Below are 24,377 nucleotides of genomic sequence, written 5' to 3'. Positions count from 1 at the left end.
AATGCAAGGTTTGCATTATTGATGATATGATGCAGATACTGTTGTGATAACAGGATTCTGGACTCTTGTGTGATCTGTGTGTAGTGCTGCAGTCACAGAGTCTTTGTTGGATAGTGTACGAGGATGAGATCCATGAAATGATTGGGTTGCCACCGAGCGGTGTGGTAAAGATTCCTAGTGTTGTGATATTAGGTAGGGTACCTGTATCCATTATTGAGCTAGGATATTGTACAGCGAGGTGAGAACAGGTTGTTGAGGAATGAGAATTGGATGTGGGGATGATTTATACGTACTGTGGGAGTGGTACGTTTAAATTTCGGGACGAAATTTCTTTAAGGGGGGTAGAATGTGATGCCCCAGAAATTCGTATTTACTTTCCGAGGATTTTCCGGAATTTAAATTGTGGGTATCGGACGTTTTCGTGGCTCGTGGACGGAGCGGAAGTGTTTTGGACGAATTTTTATTCGTAAAGTGTGGAATTAGGGGGGGTTTCAAGGTTGACTTTTGATACGTTGAGATTCTCTAAAAACTTCCTTCACGAAAGTTGTAGAGCACGTCGATACGAGTTCGTGGATATGTGGAACGCGGAAATCGGAGTTCGTATGAGGAAGTTATGACTATGGAAAGAAGTTTCCATTTTGGTATTTATAGGAAAAATCAGAAAAAAAATATATTCATTTCCTCATTTCCGTTTCCGGAAATAATTTTCCTCTCTCTCTTCTCTCTCGTCCGCGCCCTCAGAGTCGAAATTCTTCGACTGACCCGACCCGAACCCGGCATTCCGACCCGGTCGGAACTCGCAGCTCCGGCGACCTCTTCCGGTGAAACCAACCCAGAACGATTCGCCTCCTTGCTCCGGTCGTCTCTGTGGTGGTCTCTATCGACGATTCTCATCCACGGCGGCGCTGCAAGTCGACCCAGATTGAAGAAATCGGACCCGGCCGGCGATCCTTATTCCGACGTCGGCAAGGCTTCCAGTTTTCTTGGTTGAGCTCAGAACTGCATCGCCGATCGATCCTTGGTGGTTGTTTGGATCGATTCACGTGAAACTTCGATCAACTCGGATTGGATCACTGTTCACGGCTTGTGAGGTAGTTTTCGATCCCTTAGGCTTGTTTTCTGACTTCGATCCAGTTATGAGAATTCACAAGCATGCTTAGATGAAGCTTTTTGATGTTGGGAGTTTTGTGAAATAATGTGTTTTTGGCCGGCGGCGGTGCACCACCGTCTGTGGTGGCGTTCCGGCGGTGTTCCGGCCACTTAAGGAATTGGTTTTGGTATTATATATGTTCTACTCGTTGATACGAGCGTTTCGATATATAATATGCAAATTTTGGAGTTCGTATGGAATTGTTATGATTTTTGCAGTTTCATACCGATCGATTTATTCGATCCTTGAGGATTTGAGCGTCCGATCGACTTGTGGTTTGGTCACATCGATCGTGGACGTATTCCGAGGACTTTGGGAGGTCTCGGATGTGGTTTCGCCTCATTTGGCGTCACCTTGGGAATTTTGGTTCGATTTAGGGTTTCGAACGTTATCCCTTGTGATTCGTTGACTGAATGAGAGCTGTAATTCCTTAGGTACGTGACGTAGTACTCCTCGGACGGCTATTTTGTGGATTGGCTGTCTTGTTCTGTATTGAAGACGCAGCGGGAGTTTCGAGGTGAGTAATCTCACAAGGTTCATTATGAACGGAACTACCATTATTGTTTTGGCGTTAATTATTTAACTGCAAACTATAGTTGGTATTAATAGGCATTCCTGAGCGAATGACTATGTATATATATATTTACGTGAAATATATATATTCTTGTGGATGATGTGTGATGAATAATATGCATGATGGGTTCATATTATTGTTGAATTGGACTTTTCATAGAAACAATATTGTGGAAAAAGATGTTTTCTATTGTTTGAAAAGCATTGAGTTGATGTTACATTTTGGAGTCAAGCGTGACTCATTTTAAATGTATTGGTCTTTGTACCAAGGGTCACAGATGGTGAGCAGGGATGGGGAAAGCCGGAACTAGATGGTCGTAACGCTTTTAGGTCAGATGTGACTTACTTAACGTTGACTTGAGACCAGACGGGGTTTGAAAAGCATGGGTCGCAGATGGTGACCAACTGTTGGTTCTAAGACCAGACGGGGTATGAAAACCAAGAGTCACAGACGGTGATAGGTTGCAGATGGTAACCAATGATTTATCTGTGTTATGAGTCTAGTTACCATAGATGTATGGTTGCATTTCTGAGTGAATGAGTATGTGTGTACATATATATATTATGGGGTATATATATATACATATGTATTCATGTATTGGTTGCATTTCTGAGTGAATGAGTATGTGTGTACATATATATATTATGGGGTATATATATATACATATGTATTCATGTATTGGTTGCATTTCTGAGTGAATGACTATGTGTGTACATATATATATACATACGTATTCATGTATTAGTGGCTTCGTGGTGAATCTGTGTTGATGTGTTGTGTGTCTAGGTTGGACTGATTTGTTGTTGGTACATCATGGGGTTAGTGGGGAGCTATCTGATGCTCATGAGTACGTGTTTCTTTAAAAGAGAGTTTCGGGGATTCTTTCTTTTAATTGTCCTGGGAGGACTTGTGAATTATATTATATATGTCACAGATGGTGACTAATGGTTGATCTGAGACCAGATGGGGTCTGAAGATCATATGTCACAGATGGTGATAGGTCGCAGATGGTGACCAATGGTTGATTTCGAGATTGGATGGGGTCTGAAGATCATATGTCACAGATGGTGACAGGTCGCTGATAATGACCAAGGTAAGAAATAAGGAATCACGCAGTTAGCCGGGCGAGTGGTTACGATAAGCTAGAGCGCTAGTATGTCTGCCATGGTACCTCATGGATCTAAGTAGGTTACTTATGACTCCTGGGTACGTATTTTGTCCAGGTTGGACTAAGAATCATATGCTATTTGTTAGGTTAACGATAGGTATGATTGATGTGCGTGTGTGTTTTATCCAGGTTGGATCAATTAATCAGATTTGAATTGTGATGTTAACGATTTATATGATTTTGTCACGGTGTGGCTTCTGTGTTTTCCTTTTTGGGGAAGAGTATTGTTTTGGGAAGCATGGTATGTTTTCCTTATCCTCGAGTCGAAAGGTTTTCCTCGTGTTGACATGAGTTGTGCGGGCTTTTATCCCGTAAATTCGTGTAATTGGTTTTGAGTTACTCATACGAGCTTCATAAGCTTACCGGGTTTTGTTGTGTGGAAACCCGGTGCACTATTCAATGGAATGGTGTAGGGGTTAATCCTGCAGGTCAGAGAAATCGTGGCTGAAGCTGAGGTGGCGCTTTGCAGCTTTACGGTAGGAAGCCATCTTTGTGACTTTACCGTTGATAAGGACTTCCGTTGTATAGTTACTCTGAGGAGCATTTACGTTTTATTTTGTTGTTGACAATTTAATTCGTAAACTCATGTGTTGTGTGACTCTATGGGGCGAGTCAATATAGAATTTGTGGGTTCAGGGCATCAATATGTACTTGCATAAAAAGGGAATAAGTTTCTAAGTATTTTGTATTGATGGCTGAACATTTCACGCATATATAATTATGGGGTTATATATCGATTTATTGTGTATAAAATCAGGGGCGTGACAGTGGGTGTACTCGGGATTTTATTCTTCTAGAATAGAGTTTCATGAGGTTCTAAGGAATGATTCTTTCTGTCGAATGGGTGTTTCGTTTTTATACTGCTTGCTGAATTATAATGAAATGGCTTACCTATTTCCATAAAAAAAATATATATATATATTTTACCAATAAAATTTCATTATGTTTTATAAGACAAAGTTGTTAGATTGTATTATGTGATTTTTCATTAAATCTTATGAGAAAGAAATTTAAACTTGAAATTCAATCTATCATTATGTAGATAAAAATTGTAAGTAAGTTTCCCAAAATTCTCTATCCCAAGTTAGTAAGTTTCCGATTCCAATTTCCAAAAGGTATGATAGTGAGTGGGAACTTACAATAGCCTCAATAATTGTCCTCAACCCTTTACATAATTGGTCTCTAAAAAATCCTTTACATAATTAGTGGTAGATTCATTGAATCTGTCCACATTTGATGCATAAACGACTAACGAGTAGAGGGCCATTGGCCTATACGAACCAAAATCCAGAAAGTAACTGCAGCTGACGTGCGAGCATTGAGTTTAAAATTCAAGCAAGAAAGACTGCCAATCCGAAAACCTCACAATCAAACACATTGATTGTACATGAGCCCCTTTTATCATGACAGGATCACTTATCCGACAAGTATTATGCAATTTTTTCATGTAATCCATAATATTTTAAGTCTATTTTCTTTCATTAAATATCAATTTTGTGGTCCACGGTAAATTTGTATAAAATTATTTTAATTGTTGACCACATATTTGAAATTAATCAAGACAATTAAAAGCACTTAAATTTAATAGCTAAAATGATGTGTAAAAACATGTATAAAATAAAGAGTCTTGAATAAATATAATTCCTGGTTATGAAATTCTTAACTGAGAGAGAGGACTCTGAAGCTTAAGTTCTTCTTCTTCTGGAAAAAAGAAGAAGAGAAAAATATGAAGTTGCCTTTAAATTCGAAGATAAAGCATTACGAGAATAATTTAGCGTAACAGAATCAATTTTACAATTTTACGGTAAGCAGATGATTCGAGAAAGTTAAAACTTACAGAAATGGTCAACGTAAACTAATTCAACAAAACCGTAGAAGAAAAGAATCTGAGATTTTTTTTTCTTTTAACTGTATTCTTTAAAATTGGAATTTCACGTCACACCTGCGAAAAACAAAGCGGGACACGCGATCCGGCAATATTTACTGGGTTGCTGACCCGGGAAAAACAAAGCGGGACACGCGATCCGGATCTGACGTGTACGCTCCAGATTGAACGCCCTCCTTCCACAAATGTATCCCATATGGGACCCACGTATAGAAAAAGAAATCCCACGTGATTCACCACCAATAAATAAACAACAAACACTGCGACCTTCACCGAAACACAGCTCCACCAATCAAAAATATCCTATCCCACTTTCGCCGGAGACCGCCATGACTCGGTTGGCCACCGCCGTCGCCGTCCTTCTTTTCTTCCTAGTCTCCCTCTCTTCTTCCGCCACCAGTAGCCGCGACCTGATCGGAGACGTCTTGCGCTTGCCGTCGGAAGCTTCGAGGTTCTTCCGCGCCGGCGATGGTGGCGCCGATCAGCAAGACGACGGCTCCGTCGGCACGCGGTGGGCCGTTTTGATCGCCGGCTCCAATGGATACTGGAATTACAGGCATCAGGTGATTAATTCTGGCCTTGCTTAATCAATAATTGAGTTAATTTCGTTTAATCTGACGTTGATTTAGCGATTGAGGTTTAAAACATGTGAATTTTCAGGCTGATATATGTCATGCCTATCAATTATTGAAGAAAGGCGGGCTGAAAGATGAAAATATTGTTGTATTTATGTATGATGATATTGCTTACAATGAAGAGAACCCTAGGCAAGGAGTCATCATCAACAGTCCTCACGGTGATGATGTTTATAAAGGAGTTCCGAAGGTCTGTGATCCTCTCCTTCAGGTGTTGACTTAGTTCGGAATTGCTGGATTTGTTAGTTTGCCTTATGCGGTTTATTTGATTGTGGCAGGATTACACTGGGGATGATGTTACTGTTAATAATTTCTTTGCTGCTATTCTTGGAAACAAAACTGCTATTACCGGGGGTAGTGGGAAAGTTGTGGACAGTGGTCCGAATGATCACATCTTCATATACTACTCCGATCATGGTGGTCCTGGAGTACTTGGTGAGTAGCTATTGAGTAGCAACTTAGATGAAACGATTTCTCCTGCTTTGGGTGTTGAGTAAGGGTCAAATTGGTTGATTGTTTGTGCTTATTCGAGTTGAGCTAATAGTGGTATATATGTTGTGGATAGTCGTTCGAATAATTGTATTTCTAAGTAATTAAATCCATGGCAGACCTGGAGCTCTTGGCCATTAGGTCTGGAGAAAACATTTTTATAGAAGGATGTGGCATGCTGTAGATGTTGTTTTTTTAGGGCGATAGTTGGTGATACTTATGCCTGGCTTTATTAGGGAAAAACCATAATATTGTAGTGACTGTGGCCTTCTATGGAATTCGAGAAATAGGTCTCAAGCTAAGCACTGAACTTGATAAATGAGCCACCTGCCGTTAGATTTGAAAATCGGATATGAAATTTTATGTTGTTCTTGATTTGATTTAGATATCAAGTTTGCATCTTACAATATTGAATTGCTCTCCATAACTGAACTATTTACCCTTTTTTTTTTCCAGGGATGCCTACCAGTCCCTATATTTATGCAGACAGGCTCATAGAAGTTCTAAAGAAGAAGCATGCTGCAGGGACATATGAAAGTTTGGTAAGTTCCTAGCTGAAGTGTGCATGCATCCTGCATATACCAATAGAGTTGGGCTAATTTGTGAAGTGCAGGTATTTTATCTTGAAGCTTGTGAATCCGGAAGTATCTTTGAAGGTCTTCTTCCTGAAGGTTTGAATATCTTTGCAACTACAGCATCAAATGCAGAAGAGAGCAGTTGGGGGACTTACTGCCCGGGAGAGTATCCTAGTCCTCCCCCAGAATATGAAACCTGTTTGGGTGACTTGTATAGTGTTGCTTGGATGGAAGATAGGTATGCATAGTATTTCTCCCAACACTTTTAGCTTCATGTAAAGTATATTACTCCTTGATTAGATTTTCACTATAAGATTCCTCGGAAAATAGGAGAATATACGATTAAATAGAAATTTGAAATATGATACACATCTAGAAGGAGCTGAATCTCTACATTTTAATTTAATGGAAATTATTCTGTATGATTTCATGCCACTTTCTTTTTGTTTTTGGTTTCTTGTTCTGTTTGTGTAAGAATTTGGATTGTCTTTAATCTTTATGAAATCATATCTGTTCAGTTTCTCCTCTCAAATTGAAGATAGAATTCTTATTTTTCATTTTGATCCTATGACAGTGACGTACACAACTTGAAGTCAGAAACTTTGCACCAGCAGTATGAACTGGTAAGAACCTGTTGCTTACTGAATTGTTATGGAAAAAGTAGAGAACACATTTATTTGGAAGAAAAGGATTAGTTAGGTAGAGTAGCTGTTTATGGTATGTTTTAAGTAAATGAAAAAGGTTGTCCTTACTCAAAGAAAGGTGGGGGCACAATCATTGAGGTATCTTGAGGTCTGTTCAAGATGGTCTCTGATGGCAATTATATGATCTCATTATGCTGGCCCAGGTCAAATCAAGGACAGCGAGTGATAATTCTGCTTATGGTTCTCATGTCATGCAATATGGCGACATAGGGCTCAGCAAGAACAACCTCTTCATGTATATGGGGACGAATCCTGCAAATGATAACTACACTTTCATGCCTCAGAACTTCTTCAGGCCATCTTCAAAAGCTGTCAACCAGAGGGATGCTGATCTGGTCCATTTCTGGGATAAGGTTTTTATCTCATATCTCTTTCTTTTTATATTACTTTTCTGTTGGTTTTGCTTAAGCTTATGTTTAGTCATCTTTTTGCATACTTATATTTGGGAAGTTTGTCATTTTATTAGACATTTTGAATCTTTGATCGATATGATTAAGAATTAAAAATCAGGAAGGATATCAGCAATGATGAAGGGGAATACTTGATTTATATTTGCATACCTAAAAATGGTACCATGTTGTAACTATTTGGGAAATTTTGAAACCATTCTCAGATTTCTTCTACTATAAAGGTCCAAAAGAGGCAGTGCAAGGCTCTGCCTGGTAACAATATTTTGGAGTGCTAATACTGAATGAAAACAATAAATATGGTTGGTAATTTGGGAGGTGGATCAAATTTAAGGTTACATAATATACATGGTCAGGGAGAGATTAAATCTACTGGGGTTGACTGCTAATAGGAGAGTGTACATGGTCTAATGCTTTGTATATACTAAGAAGAAACATGGTTCATTTTAAATATAAACAATAGCCTTTCTTGTTCCTTGCTGTACTTCTGAAGACAAGATGTCATTCTATAAATTTTTAATGAAAGCAGTTAGCTTGAAGATCTAAGACCCTCTGAGAACTTTTTTTTTGCCTTTTTATGCAGTTCCGCAAGGCTCCTGAAGGCTCACCAAGGAAGGCTCAAGCCCAAAAAGAATTTCTTGAAGCAATGTCTCACAGAATGCATATAGATGAAAGCATGAAACTTATTGGGAAACTCCTGTTTGGAATCAAAAAAGGTCCAGAGATCCTCAGCGCTGTTCGACCTGCTGGGCAGCCACTTGTTGATGACTGGGACTGTCTTAAGACAATGGTAATCCTCCTGTCAAATGTGTCCTTAATTCTGTTCAACACCTTTCTGATTCTGTTTCGTGGATGGTATTGACTTGAAGGGAAGTGTTTTCTCTTGATACCTGAAATCTAATTGCCTGACGGATCATTTGTGCAGGTGAGGAGTTTTGAGACGTATTGCGGATCTCTATCTCAGTATGGGATGAAACACATGCGTTCCCTGGCAAACATCTGCAACGCTGGAATGACGAAGGAGCAGATGGCTGAGGCTTCAGCCCAAGCCTGCGTCAATGTTCCTTCTGGCCGATGGAGCTCTCTGCACAGGGGATTCAGTGCTTGATTTTATTCAAAATCTGGAATTTGAATGACCAGTATCTGGTCGTTCTATATACAAACATGTCTTGGGACGCATCTCCAATGATTGTAATTCCGATTGCTTCAGTGAATCCCTGTACATATAACTGAAGCTCCTTTTCCTAGAGGAGAGGGCATTGTATATTTGAAGCTTGCCTAATACAGAACGTTTGTTGTGTATGAATCTGTACCTCTTGCATGTATTTGGTTATGAAAGTTTGGCATTCGTCTGTCCGCTTTATTTCTTGTCTTTTAATTTGAATAGTTTGCTTACAAGATGGGGAAGCAACAGCTGTGGGTCCAATTAGCCTTTCAATCTCATCATATTATATAATTCGTATGATACGCGGTGCCAATAATTGATTGCATCTGACTCACATAAGATATTTTAAGATTTTGATGAAAACAAAATAGATTAATAGTTTCACAACAAAATGGTACCCTATTAAAAAATTGATTGAGCAGATATGATATGATTGATGTTATTGTCCATGTATATTCGCTTTGGATAACAACCATTGGGTGCTCAGTTGGTTACCCTAATTTGGTTTATTTCACATTCACAATCATAACTAGATTCTTGTCTTTTATAAGTCACTATGTGGGCCGCTATGGGCCCAATTGAGGGCATGCATCCTATTTCGCCCTTCCCTTATAGTTGGGATTGACCTTCCAACCTGCTGAGCCCACATGTGGCTAGGATTGGATTTTGCGCAACTACGTATCGACCATCGACTGACTACCTCCAATTTTTTGATTTCGAGAATCGTCACTCAAAATGGTCGTGCTGATAAACGGACGGCCGTTGTTTTCATCAAGCTCTCCACTACCGATTTGGTATATAGATGGACGACTAAGCTGGCTCGAAAGTGGGAAAGACGCAACCTTAGTCGAAAGTTGGAAAGACTCAACATTGATTATTGCGCTTTAGTCTGTATTGATATCGGTCGCCCGATGTCAAAACTTCCTACTGTACATGGACCAAAGTTGCATTCCTATAGTAACAACCCCGCTACATTGTACCCCATTCTCCCAACTCATAAATGAAATCCATATGGCATAGTGTTAAACCATTAGGGAACATTATTGCTAACCCACATGGTCAAAATTGAAAAGTTAAATTGGTCCAACATCGTACTAAAAGAATTTAAGTTTCGTTTGTATATGGTCTATAATCGATCAGAGTAACCGTACATTACGGAAAATTGTCTAATAACATTAAACCCAAGACGCTGGTTAACTTACCATGGTTAGTTCACACAAATGAGTCTATGCTACATGAACAGAACGCCATCGAACCGGTTCACCAGCAAAAAGCTAATAAATAAATTTAATTTCTGTCAGAATAATCCGGGTAATGCAAATAATTGGAACTTAACGCCGTACAAGATTCTGTTAGATTCACGAACGGCGTCAAGGGATTAGAACCGCCGTAACGGGGTTTAAGAGACGGAGCTGACAGTTAAGGAGCGGAGGCTTAATGGCCGTTGGATATCTGATCAAAGGTCGAGAATGCTCGGTGTTGGACGGTTAGAAAGTGACGGAGAGTAGGAGGGGTGGTATAAAGCCTGGGTTTGAAAGGTGAGAGTGCATTTCGTTTCGTTCCATCAGAAACAACAAGAACAAGAAGAAGAAAAGGAGAAAGAGAAGTTCTCTCGCTCTGTAGTTTTGGCCTTCGTCTCAGAGGCGTCTACGATTTTTTTTTCTTTTTCTTCTGCTCTGTTTGTTTTGGAATTGAGAAACCAATTTAGGCGAGGATTTATAGAGCTTGACTGTGTGTAATGTCAAGGATCTAATTCGAAGCTTCGTCTCTGTGTTCGTGTTCAGAGAGAAAACCAGAAGCTCGGAAAGGTTCGCAATAGAGAATCGAGCTTGATTTTGTATTGTTTTCCATCTTAGAAAAAATTTGTTTAATTTGGCCTGGGTTTCGGTTTTGCAGATACATTCGAGCGTATTCCAAGTGGAATCGGTTTCGATTTAGTTTGATGATTTTGAAATCTGATCTCAATTGACTGAAATTTTGCAGAGAGGTGATCGAGAATTTCAAGCTTCCTGGGGATCCTAACAGAGGTGAGGGTAGTTTGATTTGCTGCGGTTTGGTGAACGATTTGTGTCCTGTGCTAATTCAACGGTGTTGTTTGATTTTGGTTCCACAGGCACATTTTCAAGAGATTTGAGCGGTTTCGTGAAGAATCCGTACTGTTACAACCATCGCTGATTCATGAGTGTCAGGGGCGTAGGCTCTGAATTGGAATCATATCTTTGATTTTTGGCTGTAGATTTGCATTCTGCGTAGTTCTGGTGCGCCAGCAGAGCAAGATTTCCGAAACGACGAAGTTTCTTCTGCGAGTTTAATCTTAGTAAATACAGGTGAGGATTCATTGTTCCGACTCACAGATCAGAAAAACCAGCTCTCTTTTCAGGATTTTGCTACTGGATTTGATTTCATCTTCTTGTTCCGATTCTTCAAATTTCACATCGTTTTTACTCCATTTGTTTCATAAACAGTCAAATTTGTTTCTGCTTTCTTCTTTTGAAATCTGAGGCAAGGCGAAGCAATTTATTTTTCTGGTTTTGATGTTCGGTTTTCGATTTTCAAAGGCGGTCGGTTTTAGTTTTTCAGAGGCAATGCGCCGATTGCCTTTACTCTTCTCTGAGGCGGCGCAGGATTTGGATCCACCGGTGGCCTGAAATCTCTTTGTTTCTATCATGTTAGTCTCGATTTTCTGTAATCTTCGTCCTCACCGAGAATTTTCAGTTTTGTGAACTGGACCTTCATGTTGGGCAAAACTCTCTTTTCTGGTTCCGTCTTGTTCCTCTCCTCTCTCTCTCTTCCATTTTCATTTTTCTGAATTATTTTCCGGTCCAGCATTGAAAACAGTAGTCCATCTTTTTGACAATTCATCCCTTTTTTTTGGGTGAATAATATATGTTAAAATTGGAGCTCTTTGCTTTGAAATTTGTGTTTTCCTCTGAAATTAGAACACCAGCAAAAAGCACGACCCATGTTGAGTTTGGTTTCAGGGAAACTGAAGAACGAATCATGTTGTGTTTGGTTTCCAGGAAACTGAGGAAGGAAAAAGAATAATGATGGAGACGAAATCACTGAATTATTTCTCTGCTCGTTCGTCTTAATTCATTTGCAGAAGTCAAACATTCAATTCTCATCTTCTTCCTCTATTTGGATAGACCTTGCTTTTTTTTCTTTTTTTTTGAAATCTGGTTGTGCGAGTCTTAGTTGCAGAGACCCACAATCCAATTTCCAGATTCTCCTTTTCTTTCCTCTACGTCTGTGCTTTATTATTTTTTTTTTTTACTTTAATTACGGGAGTTAATCTCGGTTAAAATGTCAAAATCGGTTTAACCAACCGCTGTGATTTCTTGTGGACAGGTGTACAAAAGGAGATGGAAAGAGAATATGTGAGGCACGCCAATATTAACGACACCAAGAATTCTAGAGACAGAACCGGAGGGGATAGCTCACTGCTGTTGAGATCGAGTCCTGATAAAACGACGACGTCCGAGTTCGTTTTGCAGTGGGGGAATCGCAAGCGCCTCCGGTGCATGAAGATCCAGGTCAAGGACGACTCCAGTGGTGTCCCGGTTACCAGAACCACGGTTCGGGTAGACCGCCGGGTCATTCGACCGGACAAGGACTCGTCCAATCAGCCCTCTACCACCAATAATAGCAACGGGTATTTGAACCTCCGTCAACGACCGTTATCGCCGCAACAACCACCACCTCAGCGTGTTCTCAGGTGACCACTTGCTCCTCCCTCCCTTTTGCTTTTATCTATTTGCTTTTACGCGATGTTAGCCGCGTTTGAGATCCACGCTCCGCTTAGACCCTGTGGCTGGTGTACGTTCTACTTTTTCGTCTCTGATGGTAGTTGTGGTGGGTGTTGCGTTTAAATTAGTGGCGCGTGGGTCAGCTGCGCGGGTATTCTTGTCGTTTTAGTAATTTGGGATAATGTGCCTTTCTACCTTGTGATGGTCCACTATCTGATATTAAGTTCAGATTTTGAAATAGATTTGTGATCAGAAAAAAGAAGATAAAGGAAACTAGTTTGTTAGGAAGTGATAGCTCCTATCTGATTGACTTTGTTTCTCAAGCTTAATGAATAGCTATAGTGTGTGAGAATAGATAGTAATGGAATGATTTTGGGCTTGAACATTCCAATCCACTCTCCACTTTGTCAAGTGGATGCTAATTATAGGGTCCAAAATGCATAATTGAAAGTGGGTATTAAGGACAGTATAAAACAAATTGGTGTATGACATACTCTACATGAAAGGCCAGAGCAACGGAGGGCTTCTATCGTTTTCTAAGCAGAGCCCCTAGTGTAAGATAGAAGCTCTCCGTTACTCAGTTAAGAAAGACCAATAATTATACTAGATTGTGAAAGTAATTTAGGTTATTCAGTTGAACTTTTGAATCTTAGCGCTTCAATGTCATTGATGTATTGTCTTTCCTTTTAGGTGTTACCTTAAGTTGCTGGATTTGATCAGAAAGCTTTGCATATTCTTAACTCTTTAGTAAATTGAACAATCATAAATGTAGCAGGCTTATATAGTCCCTCGGCCACACCTGATTGAAGCTCCTATACATGTTACGCACGATGATAGCATCTGATCCGTAACGACCCGATTCCATGCACCCATTGGAAACATGGGACTGGACATTTCTCCTTCCACGTGTCCACTATAATCCTACTTTCTACCGTCGGATGCCTGATGCGTTAGCCCACACACCCTACCTGATCTCAACACGTACCCTGATCCAACGTCCCAAAAGCAGCCGCAGAACCAGCTGTGCCCCTTATATGCAGTCCACCACATCTACATCACAACATCCCTCTCCACTTTAATATCTTTCCATTAAAGAAAAAGAAATTAACAAACTTCCTCCCTCCACCCTCCTTTAAAACCCGAGAGAGAAAATACAAAGGTCCCCCAAAGAAGCCAAAAACCACGCTCATTTTCTACGCAGAGCCCCTAGTGCTACAAATTCCAGAGCCCTTTCCCTCTCCTACCCACCGATCTAGATCGCCCCGAGGTCAATCCCGTAATTTCCCACCACATCGAAACTTTATCCCAGAAAAAAAAAAATTTAAATTAAATTAAATTATTTGAGATTTGATATGTTGATTACATGTAATCTTCTCATCTCTCTGTTGGCTATTATTTTTGTCCGTGCAGAAACTCGGAGACTTCAAGTGCAGGCATGAGAGGCCAGAGCAACGGAGCTATGAGGGGAATTATTTCGCCTGACAGGGGCGGCGTTGCGCACGATAAGAAAGGTACAACTAACAACCACAATCATCACCACCACCACCATAATGACAATCATCACAACCACAAGTCCGCTGCGTCATCGGAGACGGCGCACGATAGCAAGAAGGGCGGCTCCTCATCGGGGAGCGGCGACGCGGCAGCAGCACCACCGATGGTGTGGCCGCCCAAGTTCGTGATTGCCTTGACCAACAAAGAGAAGGAAGAGGATTTCATGGCCATTAAGGGATCCAAGCTCCCTCAGAGACCCAAAAAGAGAGCAAAGATCATCCAACGCACCCTCAATGTAAGCTAATCAAATTTACCGTTATTTTTTTGTTTTTACTTGCCTTTCATAATTTACTGAGGTCAACCTGTCAAAGTAAACTGGAGCTACACGAAAGGGTCTAATTTTATTTCATTTTTGAATCTGAAAATTTTGCATTCCATGGATGAATTAGACAATAGTGTTCATGATAATTTTTGATGTAAATTTAACAATTGAAAATAAATCAATTCAATTTAAAAATATAATAATAATTGAGCAGAATTTTTTTCTCATTTACTAATTAGGTGAATATATTCGCTGAATTGGATTGTTGTTTTGTATTTATGTAATTGTAGTTGTCACAAAATGTGGCTAGGCTGGGAAACACTTAAAAATCAGATAGCTGGGGTTAAAACCAGTAGTAGCAGTAGTTGGTGGGGGTGCAGATAGAATAAGAATTTTTTCGGTATTAAATTCTTTTTTGACGTAAAATTACAGTGACAGCAAGGCCCAGCGTACACGTGTCGGCTAAGACACCTAATAATATAATATAATAATAATATGCCTTAAAGTTTGTTCGCTGTCCGGAGCGGACGACATCGTTTTGATTGACGTTGATTGGCGTACCATGTGGACGCCTGTGATTTGACGTGTTCCACTGGATTTAGGGTTTAGGCCTGTGATTTGACGTGTTCCACTGGATTTTTAATTGTCAGTGGGCGTTTAACTGTGGAACCGACAGAAAAGCGCACATAAGGTCCAACGGTTCCTGGGCCTGTGAGCCGTGAATATTGATTTTTTCCTATAAAATCGGGTTTTGTAATATGTTTCAGTCCGTAGGGGTATTTTGGGAATTTGAACTAGATGATTATGTTGGTGGTGGCTGCGTGAGCGTGATTGCTTTCCGGCTTGGACCGCACTGCCAGGTACCAACTAGAAAGGACAAACCAAAGCACATGGCTTTTGTGCTCGTTATTGCGGGCCACGTGTTCGATTATTTTTTTTGGATTTTTCTTTTTTCTTTTTTCTTTTTTCAAAAGCTAACCATTTCTTTCTTGCCTTGTATTATTGTCTTGCTTTGCTTCTGAGTTATACAAATTTGAAGGTCAGAATGTGACTAATGTAAGCTTGTTGATTATAGCTCGTAAGCCCGGGTGCATGGCTGTGTGATCTGACGCTGGAACGGTACGAGGTCAGAGAGAAGAAGATCTCCAAGAAGGTAACGAATGTTCTTCAGTTTAGAGCTTCATTTTATTTTCTTTGATTTTATTTATTTCTGAGGGGTTTATACATTTTTGCGTGATGCAGAGACCGAGAGGATTGAAGGCGATGGGCACTATGGTGGAATCGGACTCGGAATAGAGGCAGACTTTAGTGAAAGAAGAGTGTTATAGCGTATTATAGGATTGTCTTGATGACGGCAAAAGATCTTCTGATCTGATGAATTAAGTTTTGTTTAGGGTTTATATGATCAAGAAATTGTAGAAGTGTGTAAATCTTTACATTTTCAATCATCAGAATAATGAACGGGTTCATTTCCTGTCTTGTATACATTTTTGCGTTTACAAATTTTTGCTTAATCAGAAGAACACGAGAAGATCCACCATCATTTCTAACCAATTGACATTGTAATCTGAGACTGCTTAAGAATCAAATTCAGTGCCTCCCCTTTTACATGCAACTCCTTGAGGTTGATATAATTGGTAATTTTCGGGATTTTGATTAGGTCCTCTCTGGGAATCGACTTGCTTTCTGAAATGGTCTGTGGCCCCAAACTATTTAGTGTTTGGTAACGGAATTGACAATCGCGGTCAACTGGCAAATTGCATTATGCTTGGGTGGCATGACGATGCAAAAGAATCGTTTACTACTCTCAAGAGTCATGGAGAATGGAATGGAAATAGCATTTTATGTTGCACACATTATTCATCATCATTGACATTTTAATATCTTTTTTTTTTTTTTTTTGAAAAGAACATGTTAATATCTTATTATTACTGATTTGATATTCAATCCCATGAGTACTTGAGTAGCTAGGCTTCCACAAATGAACACACATTTGAACCAGTGATTGCTCGTGAAAATAGACCAACTCAATCAGTGTCGGTGAGAATGTAATAGACCAACCACGAAGGCTTAGCAGTTGAAATTAAATAACACTTTCTTCGTCAAATTAAATCATTGAACCAACTTATAGCTCTATTTGTTACATAAATGGTGATTGCTCAAAGCGCGCACTTCAAACATAAGAAGTGAGAACCAAAGGAACAATTTGGGATAGTAGTAAGATTTCATATCACAAGCCAAAGGCGTTAGTTCTCGAAACAAACTCGTGCACGATATTAAGAAAGAACATAATCAATTCAAATGAATGAATTATTTACTCACAGTAATAATCAATTTCACGTAAAGCCAGTAGTAAACCAAGAGCATGAATACCACGGAAACTCATATATCACGGAAATCCATATAGATCCATCCAAAACAATTATTATTAAACAAATCGGAAAACCAAACTCTCTGGACAACCCCATGAGCAGTCAACTCAAACCATGAGAGCAGACCCGAAGACGAGAGCCGCTGCGGCGACGATGAAAGCAGAAACGAACGACGAAGAGATGAAGGCGGCCGGGGAGGTCGTGCTTGGAGGAATAGCAGGAGCAGAAGCATGATCATGACCTTCATGGGCCTGTGCAACGCCGGCGAGAGAGACGACCATGAAAAGCACTGCCACGAGAGCCACCACTGGAGCTTTTGTGCCTGCCATTGTCTTTGTTGATAATGAGAAGCTTTTTAGTTCTGTGAATCTAAGGTTTATGACTGCAGAGGCAGACTGAGATTCACAGATGATATTGTGAAGTGACCATTATAATGATATTTATAGCGAGCTCGAGTTGGTTGGGGTTGGGACAGCACGTAGGGGCAGCTGCTCGCTTCTACAAGCTGACCAGGGTTTATGAACTGGCATGAGGTCAGACAACAAGTTCCGATCGAGAAGGTAGGTGGAGTACTGCTGTACTGGAGTGTACGTTCGTACGTTCTTCAATTTAATTAGAGCTTGATTTAGTCAAATATTGAGATGGAAAAAGAGAAAATAATTTGTGAGTGAGAATACTTCTATATTATTCACAATTGTGGAAGGGATGTATATATTATTGTACTATACTTGTACTACACATTAGTACGATCTAGTATAGGAAACTAATTCCTATAAGGAAACTACTGAATACACATATTCTCTAAATAACTCACGCGTCAATTAATAATGACTGACATGTCAACATAATGACTCATACGTCAACACTCCCCCTCAAGTTGGGGCATAAACATCTCGAAGACCCAACTTGCCTAGTGAGTCATAGAACAACTTGCTAGATACAGCTTTGATGAGTATATCTGCTAATTGTTCCTCAGTAGGAACAAAAGGAAAGGTAATCAACCTTGCGTCCAGCTTTTCCTTAATGAAGTGTCGATCAACTTCCACATGCTTTGTTCGATCATGTTGCATAGGATTCTAAGAGATTTCAATTGCAGCTTTGTTGTCACAATACAGCTGCATAGCTGACTTAGGCTTCAAACCCAAATCTCCGAGAAGATTACGTAACCATAGGAGTTCACACACTCCATGTGACATACCTCGATATTCAGCTTCAGCACTTGACCTTTGCAATAACCTTATGTTTCTTGCTCCTCCAGGTAACAAGGTTTCCTCCCACAAAGGTAAAGTAGTCAGATGCAGACTTCCGATTTGTGATACAACCAGCTCAATCAGCATCTGTATACCCACTAACATCAAGGTGTTGATATTTTGAGAAAATTAAACATTTTCCTGGTGCAGACTTCAAATACCTTAAGATCCTCACTACAACATCCATGTGTCTTTCACTTGGATTGTGTATAAACTGACTCACAACACTAACTGCATAGGCTACATCAGGTCTAGTATGTGATAAGTAAATCAGATGTCCCACTAACCTTTGGTACCAAGGTTTGTCAGAACTTGATAAGGGTATTCTGCCAGTTTGTGGTTAGGCTCAATTGGAGTATCAATTAGGCAACAATCTAATATGCCTGTTTCTACCAAGAGGTCCATCACATCCTTTCTCTGACATAAGAAGATACCATCTCTCCCCCTGGCGACCTCGATCTATCCCTAAGAAATACTTTAAGTCACCTAGATTCTTCATCTCAAATTCGGATGATAACTTCTCCTCAAGGCTTCCAATTTCTGCTAGATCATTCCCTGTAATCACCATATCATCTACATATATGATCAACAGAGTCACCTTCCCCTTTTGGTGTTTCAGGAACAAGGTGTGATTAGAATCGCTTTGCGCGCTTATATCCAAAGCGTCTCATGGATTGAGTAAACCTTCCAAACCATACACGGGGTGACTGTTTCAGTCCATAAAGAGACTCCTTCAACCTACACACAACTTCACCTGGTATGTCACGTATATAACCAGGAGGTAAGTTCATGTAAACTTCTTCAGTTAGCTCTCCATGAAGGAAAGCATTCTTTACATCAAACTGATGGAGTGGCCAATTCAGGTTTGTTGCGAGTGACAATAACACTCGAACCCTATTCATCTTGGCTACTGGAGCAAAAGTTTCATCATAGTCAATCCCGTACGTCTGATGCGCTTTAGGGAGCGCATAATTTAACCCTGAAATGTCATTAGTAGTACGTAATAAATAGGGATCGTTCTATTCCGGGGATTGAGGGTACACCTGTCAATGTAGGACAAACAAACAATTAAAATTAAAACAAAGTATAATATTCACAAAGATATTCACAACTATAAACATTATTTACGAAAAAGGGGGATTTTGTTTTTGGTTTTTCGAAAATAAATTAAGTAAAGAAAACAATTTAAAATGCAAAAACATAAAAACACAAATGGAATGAGAGAACAAAGATCAAAATCGAAACATATGATTAAAATTGATTCAGACCCTAATATTGTTCATCTAAGTCATGAGAAAGGAGTTGATCATGTGAAACATTTGAAAGCAAATGAATTCCCATTTTTTACTTTTCAATGCTAATTAACCTAAGCGAAAGCACCTAGATTAATCCTATCAAACATGCAATCAAACCCTAGAAAGCTAGTCAATCATGTCATGTTTAACGCATTACACATAGAGAAAGGCTATCAACTCAAGTGTACAACTTAGTATGGAAAAGTCCACCTAATTGCAATCCTCGTTAATTAAATTCGATCTTTGTACAAAACCTTTACTACTTTGATTCAAGTTTACACAAAACGAAAAGTCGATTTCATGTTCTTAAACCTAGCACCAATTATATCGAAACCCTAAGTGTTTGCAACCACATAAGATTAAAATACAAAAGTTATCTATAACGCAAATTTAATTAAACAAACTCACATAAGCAACTCTCGAATCACAATAATATGAATCTGAAAATTCTCAATTAATCATAAAAATTCCAGAAATTAATATTTTTTCAAACACATATGTCAACTAGTTCATAACCAACGAAATTCAAAGCAAAGGTTACAAAGGAGAATCAGATTACACCGTGAGATGGGGATGGTGATGAACGATTGATGTGGTGGTCTCTTGAATCTCGAAAGCAAGCTTCAAGGTTGGAGATGGATGATGGATGCTCACGGCTATGCTTCTTCTCCCTTGGCCTTGCTTGAACTCGTGGAGATGACTAGAGGATGGAGAAACTCACAGCTATGCTAAGAAGATTTTCTGATTTTTTTCTAAAGTGTAAATTGTATGGGGGAGAGGAACCCTTGACGTTGAGAAAGGGGGAGTTTTATATAGGAGCATGGCTAGGGTTCACAAAGCAATCAGAATTTTCCACATAGCTTCAACCAATGATAATTTGCCAAGTAAGCTTTGTGATGTGTTGCAACCAATCATAATTCTCTAAAATACCTCCCTAATATTTAATTGCCGAATTTCCTTGAAATTATTCTGATTTTCTTCATGAATTTCGGCCAACATTCCTTTAGGGAATTTAGGGATGAATTTGGACGCCTTTTGAGCTTTTCCTTGGTGCACACATATTTTCCTTCCATAAATATCTCCCTTTAATCTCTCTTTGCGTCATCTCCTTGATTATTTTTGATTTTCACGTTGGCAATCACACCAATTTACTCCTCCAACAATATTTCTTTCCATAAAAATCTCCCAAGAAAATCTCCTTTGATTTATTCCACGTGAAATTCTCAATTAATCACCTTAAATCCCACGTTGTCACCTTGTTTTTCCTTAAGTATTACACGGCAAATTTAATCCCCAAGGAAAATATATTTTCCTTTTTTTAAAAAAACTCTTCCTTGATTCTCTCCTTGCCATGTCATCTTCATGAAGCTTCTCTTTCCATTTATGAACTCAATTCAGCTTATTTATTCCAAAAACCTGAAAATAGAAGCTTTCTAAAATAAGAAATGGAAACTTTCCTAAACTAAAATGGAAACTTTCTAAAAATGGAAAATAGTAACTATAAAACGGAAACTTTCTACAATTAGGAACTTTCCCAATCAAAGAATAGAAACTTCCCTAAACAGAGTTTTAATAAGGAAATAACGCAAGAAATGTAGGGAAATAACAGTTAAAACGTCGCATTAAAATGCTCCTATCAAATTCCCCCACACTTAGCTTTTGCTAGTCCCTTAGCAAAATCTCACAAAGACTCAACTAAGACTCAACGAAAATTTAAAGACTCTACACAAAAAATGACTCTATTGCCCTTCAACTTTTTGTCTCAACAATCTCTTACTTTCACAACACCAAGATTAGCACTCTACCAAGAATCAATGTTTAAGCATTCGAGAGTTAATTGAAACACATAATTTACATATACACAAGTAGGACTTGGTTGTAACAATGGTGATGGGTTCTGTAAAGCATGTTTCAGACAAGTATGATACAAATCCTCACAAGGTATATCACTCTTTCTTCTCTCAGAATTCAAGGCAATGCTTAAAAGCTTATAATCACTCAATTATATGTGAGAGAAAATATTTTGAGGTAATCAAATAGCTCACATATATAAGAAACGAAAAGCACTTTGTGAATATAATTTTTTTTTTCAAAAGATCTCATGAAAGATACCAACTACTTGCACGGATGGACCCAAGCCATAGGTTCAACTCTTGTAAATCATCTCCACATCAAAGGCTGTCCCATCTTAAGGATCAAGAAGGTCTTCTCAAAGGTTGTAATGGGGCTAAGGCTCAAGGTTTTAAGAAATGAAAGATAAGGATTTTAACAAAGTGTCCTAAAAACCTAGCAGAGTTCATGTAGATGTAGAGACTTCTAGAAATCCACCAAGGCATAGCAAAACGTCATGTCCTTCCTAGGGGTAAAATAAAAGGGCCTAATGTCTTCATGTTGGGCTCAACCTTTATTCTAAACTTCCCTTGAACTCTTGTGAATTGGACAAAGGCCAAATTTTTCACTAGTGGGCCTTCAATTCAAAACAATCTCCAAACTCACCAAGTATGGGGGACTAAAATCCATATATATATTTTTCTTTTTCTTTTCTAGCCGTACACATTTTTTTTCTTCTTTTTTTTCATTTTTTTTTTCGGCTTTCACATTTTTTTTTTCTTTCATGGACAAGTCTACCCCCACACTTGAACTTTCACCTCTTCTCAATCTTCATTCTCAATGCCAAATCCTTAAGTAAAGTCCCAAAATTAGCTCCACTAAGTTTCTAGAACAAAGGGTAGGAGTGTAATTATACTAAGGTTTAGGGTTAAGGATTTTAAGGGTAATGAAAGAAAAGACTTAATGTAGGCTCAAAAGGGTTAAACTAGGGGAGTCCCACGACGGGCACAAAAGGGGACACATGATTATTTGGCAATGGTGGTAATTCCTAGGGTGCCTCTATCCTTTCCAGAATCAGGGCCATGTATTGATATCACGTCTCAACAAGCACAAGAGCAAATTCTAGCATTCTCTAGTCCATCAAACTTAATCTATGGCAAGCAGTCAATCAAATGAAAGAATAATGAGATCATCAAAACATCGCCAAGAAAATAAGAATATATATTTTCGATTCACTCCAAGAAAAAGGGACATGGGCTCAATTATCTCACATGGGTTTATATGAATCAAAACTCATCTTAACATGTTCATATTCTGTACCAAAGTCACGAAATCCATATCCACTACACATGCATACATTTTTCATATATCTCAATTAACCAAAGAATACCATTTTAGAAATCATCTCAATCTTGTGATCCTCTTTTAGCCATAATTTCAGAGATATAAGCTCGTCCTAGACAGTTGAAAGGCATCCTATGACTCAAAAACAAAAATAAAAGCAACGAAAATTTTTAAATTTTTGACATTTTTCAATTTTTCTGTATTTTTCAATATATGACTCAAGATAAAAGTGTAAATCCCTTCCCCCACACTTAAATATTGCATTGTCCTCAATGTAATCAATCATAAGCATGCAATGAAACAATTAAGCATATAGGAATGGAATTTACGAAAAGACTACAAAAATAAAGGAGAAAATTATAAAGTAAAAGAAATAGCGAAAGAGAAAGCAAATCTGTGTTATTGAAGACTCCTTCACAGCTGCTTCTGAATTGGGTTGCCTCCTAAGCAGCGCTTGAATTTAATGTCTTTCAGCCAGACGGTACCTCCATTAAATAAAGTTAGTGACTATAATTAACAAAGAAATACAAAAAAAATATATATATAAACAAGTATAACAAGTTAGTGAATTACAAACTACATTTAATATTAACAAGTTAAGTACACAAGTTAACAAGTCAGTACATAAGACACAAGTACACAAGTGAGTAAAAAAAAAAAACACGAAAAATATTTACACAAGTGTTTTTTTTTTTTTCTTTTCTTTCTTTGTACGAAAATACTTACAAATATTTACATTCTTTCCTTTCCTTTACAATTATTTTCAACACTTAGGTACGGGAACAGGGAGTCTCGATGTGCAATGGGACTGAAACAGCTACCCTTTTCAAGACTATGTTTAATCCAATATACCTTAGTGAATCACAATATTTTCGTTTGTTATATATATCATTGATATCAAATTAAATTCCAAGCGGTAAATCAAGAGGACGTGCGGCCCAAGTATAGTCGTCTAGACACCAAGTCTCTCCTACATCCTTTGGGCAACCTTACTGAAATGGCCAGGTAGGGGAGGGCGACCACGAGAGGTAGAATCCATTTTGGCATGAGCTACTCCCACATTGTGGTTTAGGCCCATTTGTAAGCACTTCTGGATTCAAGAACCTGTCATGAGCGTTGTCCCCTTCCTAGACACCATCCCACATAGGCTATACTTACTTGGTTGAAAAAGATCCTAAGTGTGAAGACAGTTCAATGAATGTTAATAAAGGCCGCCCTCAACCTTAAGGGACCTGGACTAGGTACCAATAAGGGGTTTAGGCCAATATTAATAAACACGGCTTCACCTATTCCTTCTTTAATTTACAACTCACAATTAAAATTCGTATTCAATAATATAAATAACAACCTAAGTAATTAATTAACTAATTAACTAATTAACTAACAAATTAAGAACAATTAACAAGTAAATTTTTATTTTTTTTTCTTTTTCGAACACAACATATAAACAAAACAAATATTCACAATATGACAAATGATTTTTCAATCCCCGGCAACGGCGCCAAAAATTGATGCAGCTAAAAGCAAGCGCATAATTTAACCCTGAAATGTCATTAGTAGTACGTAATAAATAGGGATCGTTCTATTCCGGGGATTGAGGGTACACCTGTCAATGTAGGACAAACAAACAATTAAAATTAAAACAAAGTATAATATTCACAAAGATATTCACAACTATAAACATTATTTACGAAAAAGGGGGGATTTTGTTTTTGGTTTTTCGAAAATAAATTAAGTAAAGAAAACAATTTAAAATGCAAAAACATAAAAACACAAATGGAATGAGAGAACAAAGATCAAAATCGAAATATATGATTAAAATTGATTCAGACCCTAATATTGTTCATCTAAGTCATGAGAAAGGAGTTGATCATGTGAAACATTTGAAAGCAAATGAATTCCCATTTTTTACTTTTCAATGCTAATTAACCTAAGCGAAAGCACCTAGATTAATCCTATCAAACATGCAATC

At 38.6% G+C, this 24,377-nt stretch overlaps 2 protein-coding genes across 3 annotated transcripts; both read left to right on the top strand.

Moving 5' to 3' along the window:
• Positions 1-5,034: 5,034 nt before the first annotated feature.
• Positions 5,035-8,950, top strand: LOC112172694 (vacuolar-processing enzyme). Its single transcript, XM_024310148.2, has 9 exons — positions 5,035-5,340; positions 5,438-5,602; positions 5,691-5,847; positions 6,358-6,443; positions 6,515-6,714; positions 7,051-7,099; positions 7,324-7,533; positions 8,171-8,377; positions 8,513-8,950. Exons 1-9 carry the CDS (start codon positions 5,107-5,109, stop codon positions 8,693-8,695), a joined length of 1,491 nt encoding a protein of 496 aa, XP_024165916.1. The 5' UTR covers positions 5,035-5,106; the 3' UTR covers positions 8,696-8,950.
• Positions 8,951-10,294: 1,344 nt separating this feature from the next.
• Positions 10,295-15,817, top strand: LOC112172695 (probable serine/threonine-protein kinase DDB_G0282963). 2 transcript variants are annotated; one of them, XM_040508203.1, is made up of 7 exons: positions 10,295-10,560; positions 10,736-10,779; positions 10,866-11,079; positions 12,101-12,467; positions 13,909-14,287; positions 15,390-15,467; positions 15,557-15,817. In XM_040508203.1, the coding sequence occupies exons 4-7, from the start codon at positions 12,115-12,117 to the stop codon at positions 15,608-15,610; spliced, it is 864 nt and encodes a 287-aa protein (XP_040364137.1). In that variant the 5' UTR covers positions 10,295-10,560; positions 10,736-10,779; positions 10,866-11,079; positions 12,101-12,114; the 3' UTR covers positions 15,611-15,817. The 2 variants fall into 2 exon arrangements, with proteins under 2 accessions (XP_040364137.1, XP_024165917.1); XM_024310149.2 differs by having other exon boundaries at positions 10,649-10,779.
• Positions 15,818-24,377: the final 8,560 nt, after the last annotated feature.

The sequence above is a fragment of the Rosa chinensis genome, chromosome 6, assembly GCF_002994745.2.
Source record: "Rosa chinensis cultivar Old Blush chromosome 6, RchiOBHm-V2, whole genome shotgun sequence".
NCBI lineage: Eukaryota > Viridiplantae > Streptophyta > Magnoliopsida > Rosales > Rosaceae > Rosa > Rosa chinensis.
The sequence above is the reverse complement of the archived record's forward strand: the minus strand, read 5'-3'. Positions and strand labels throughout refer to the sequence as shown.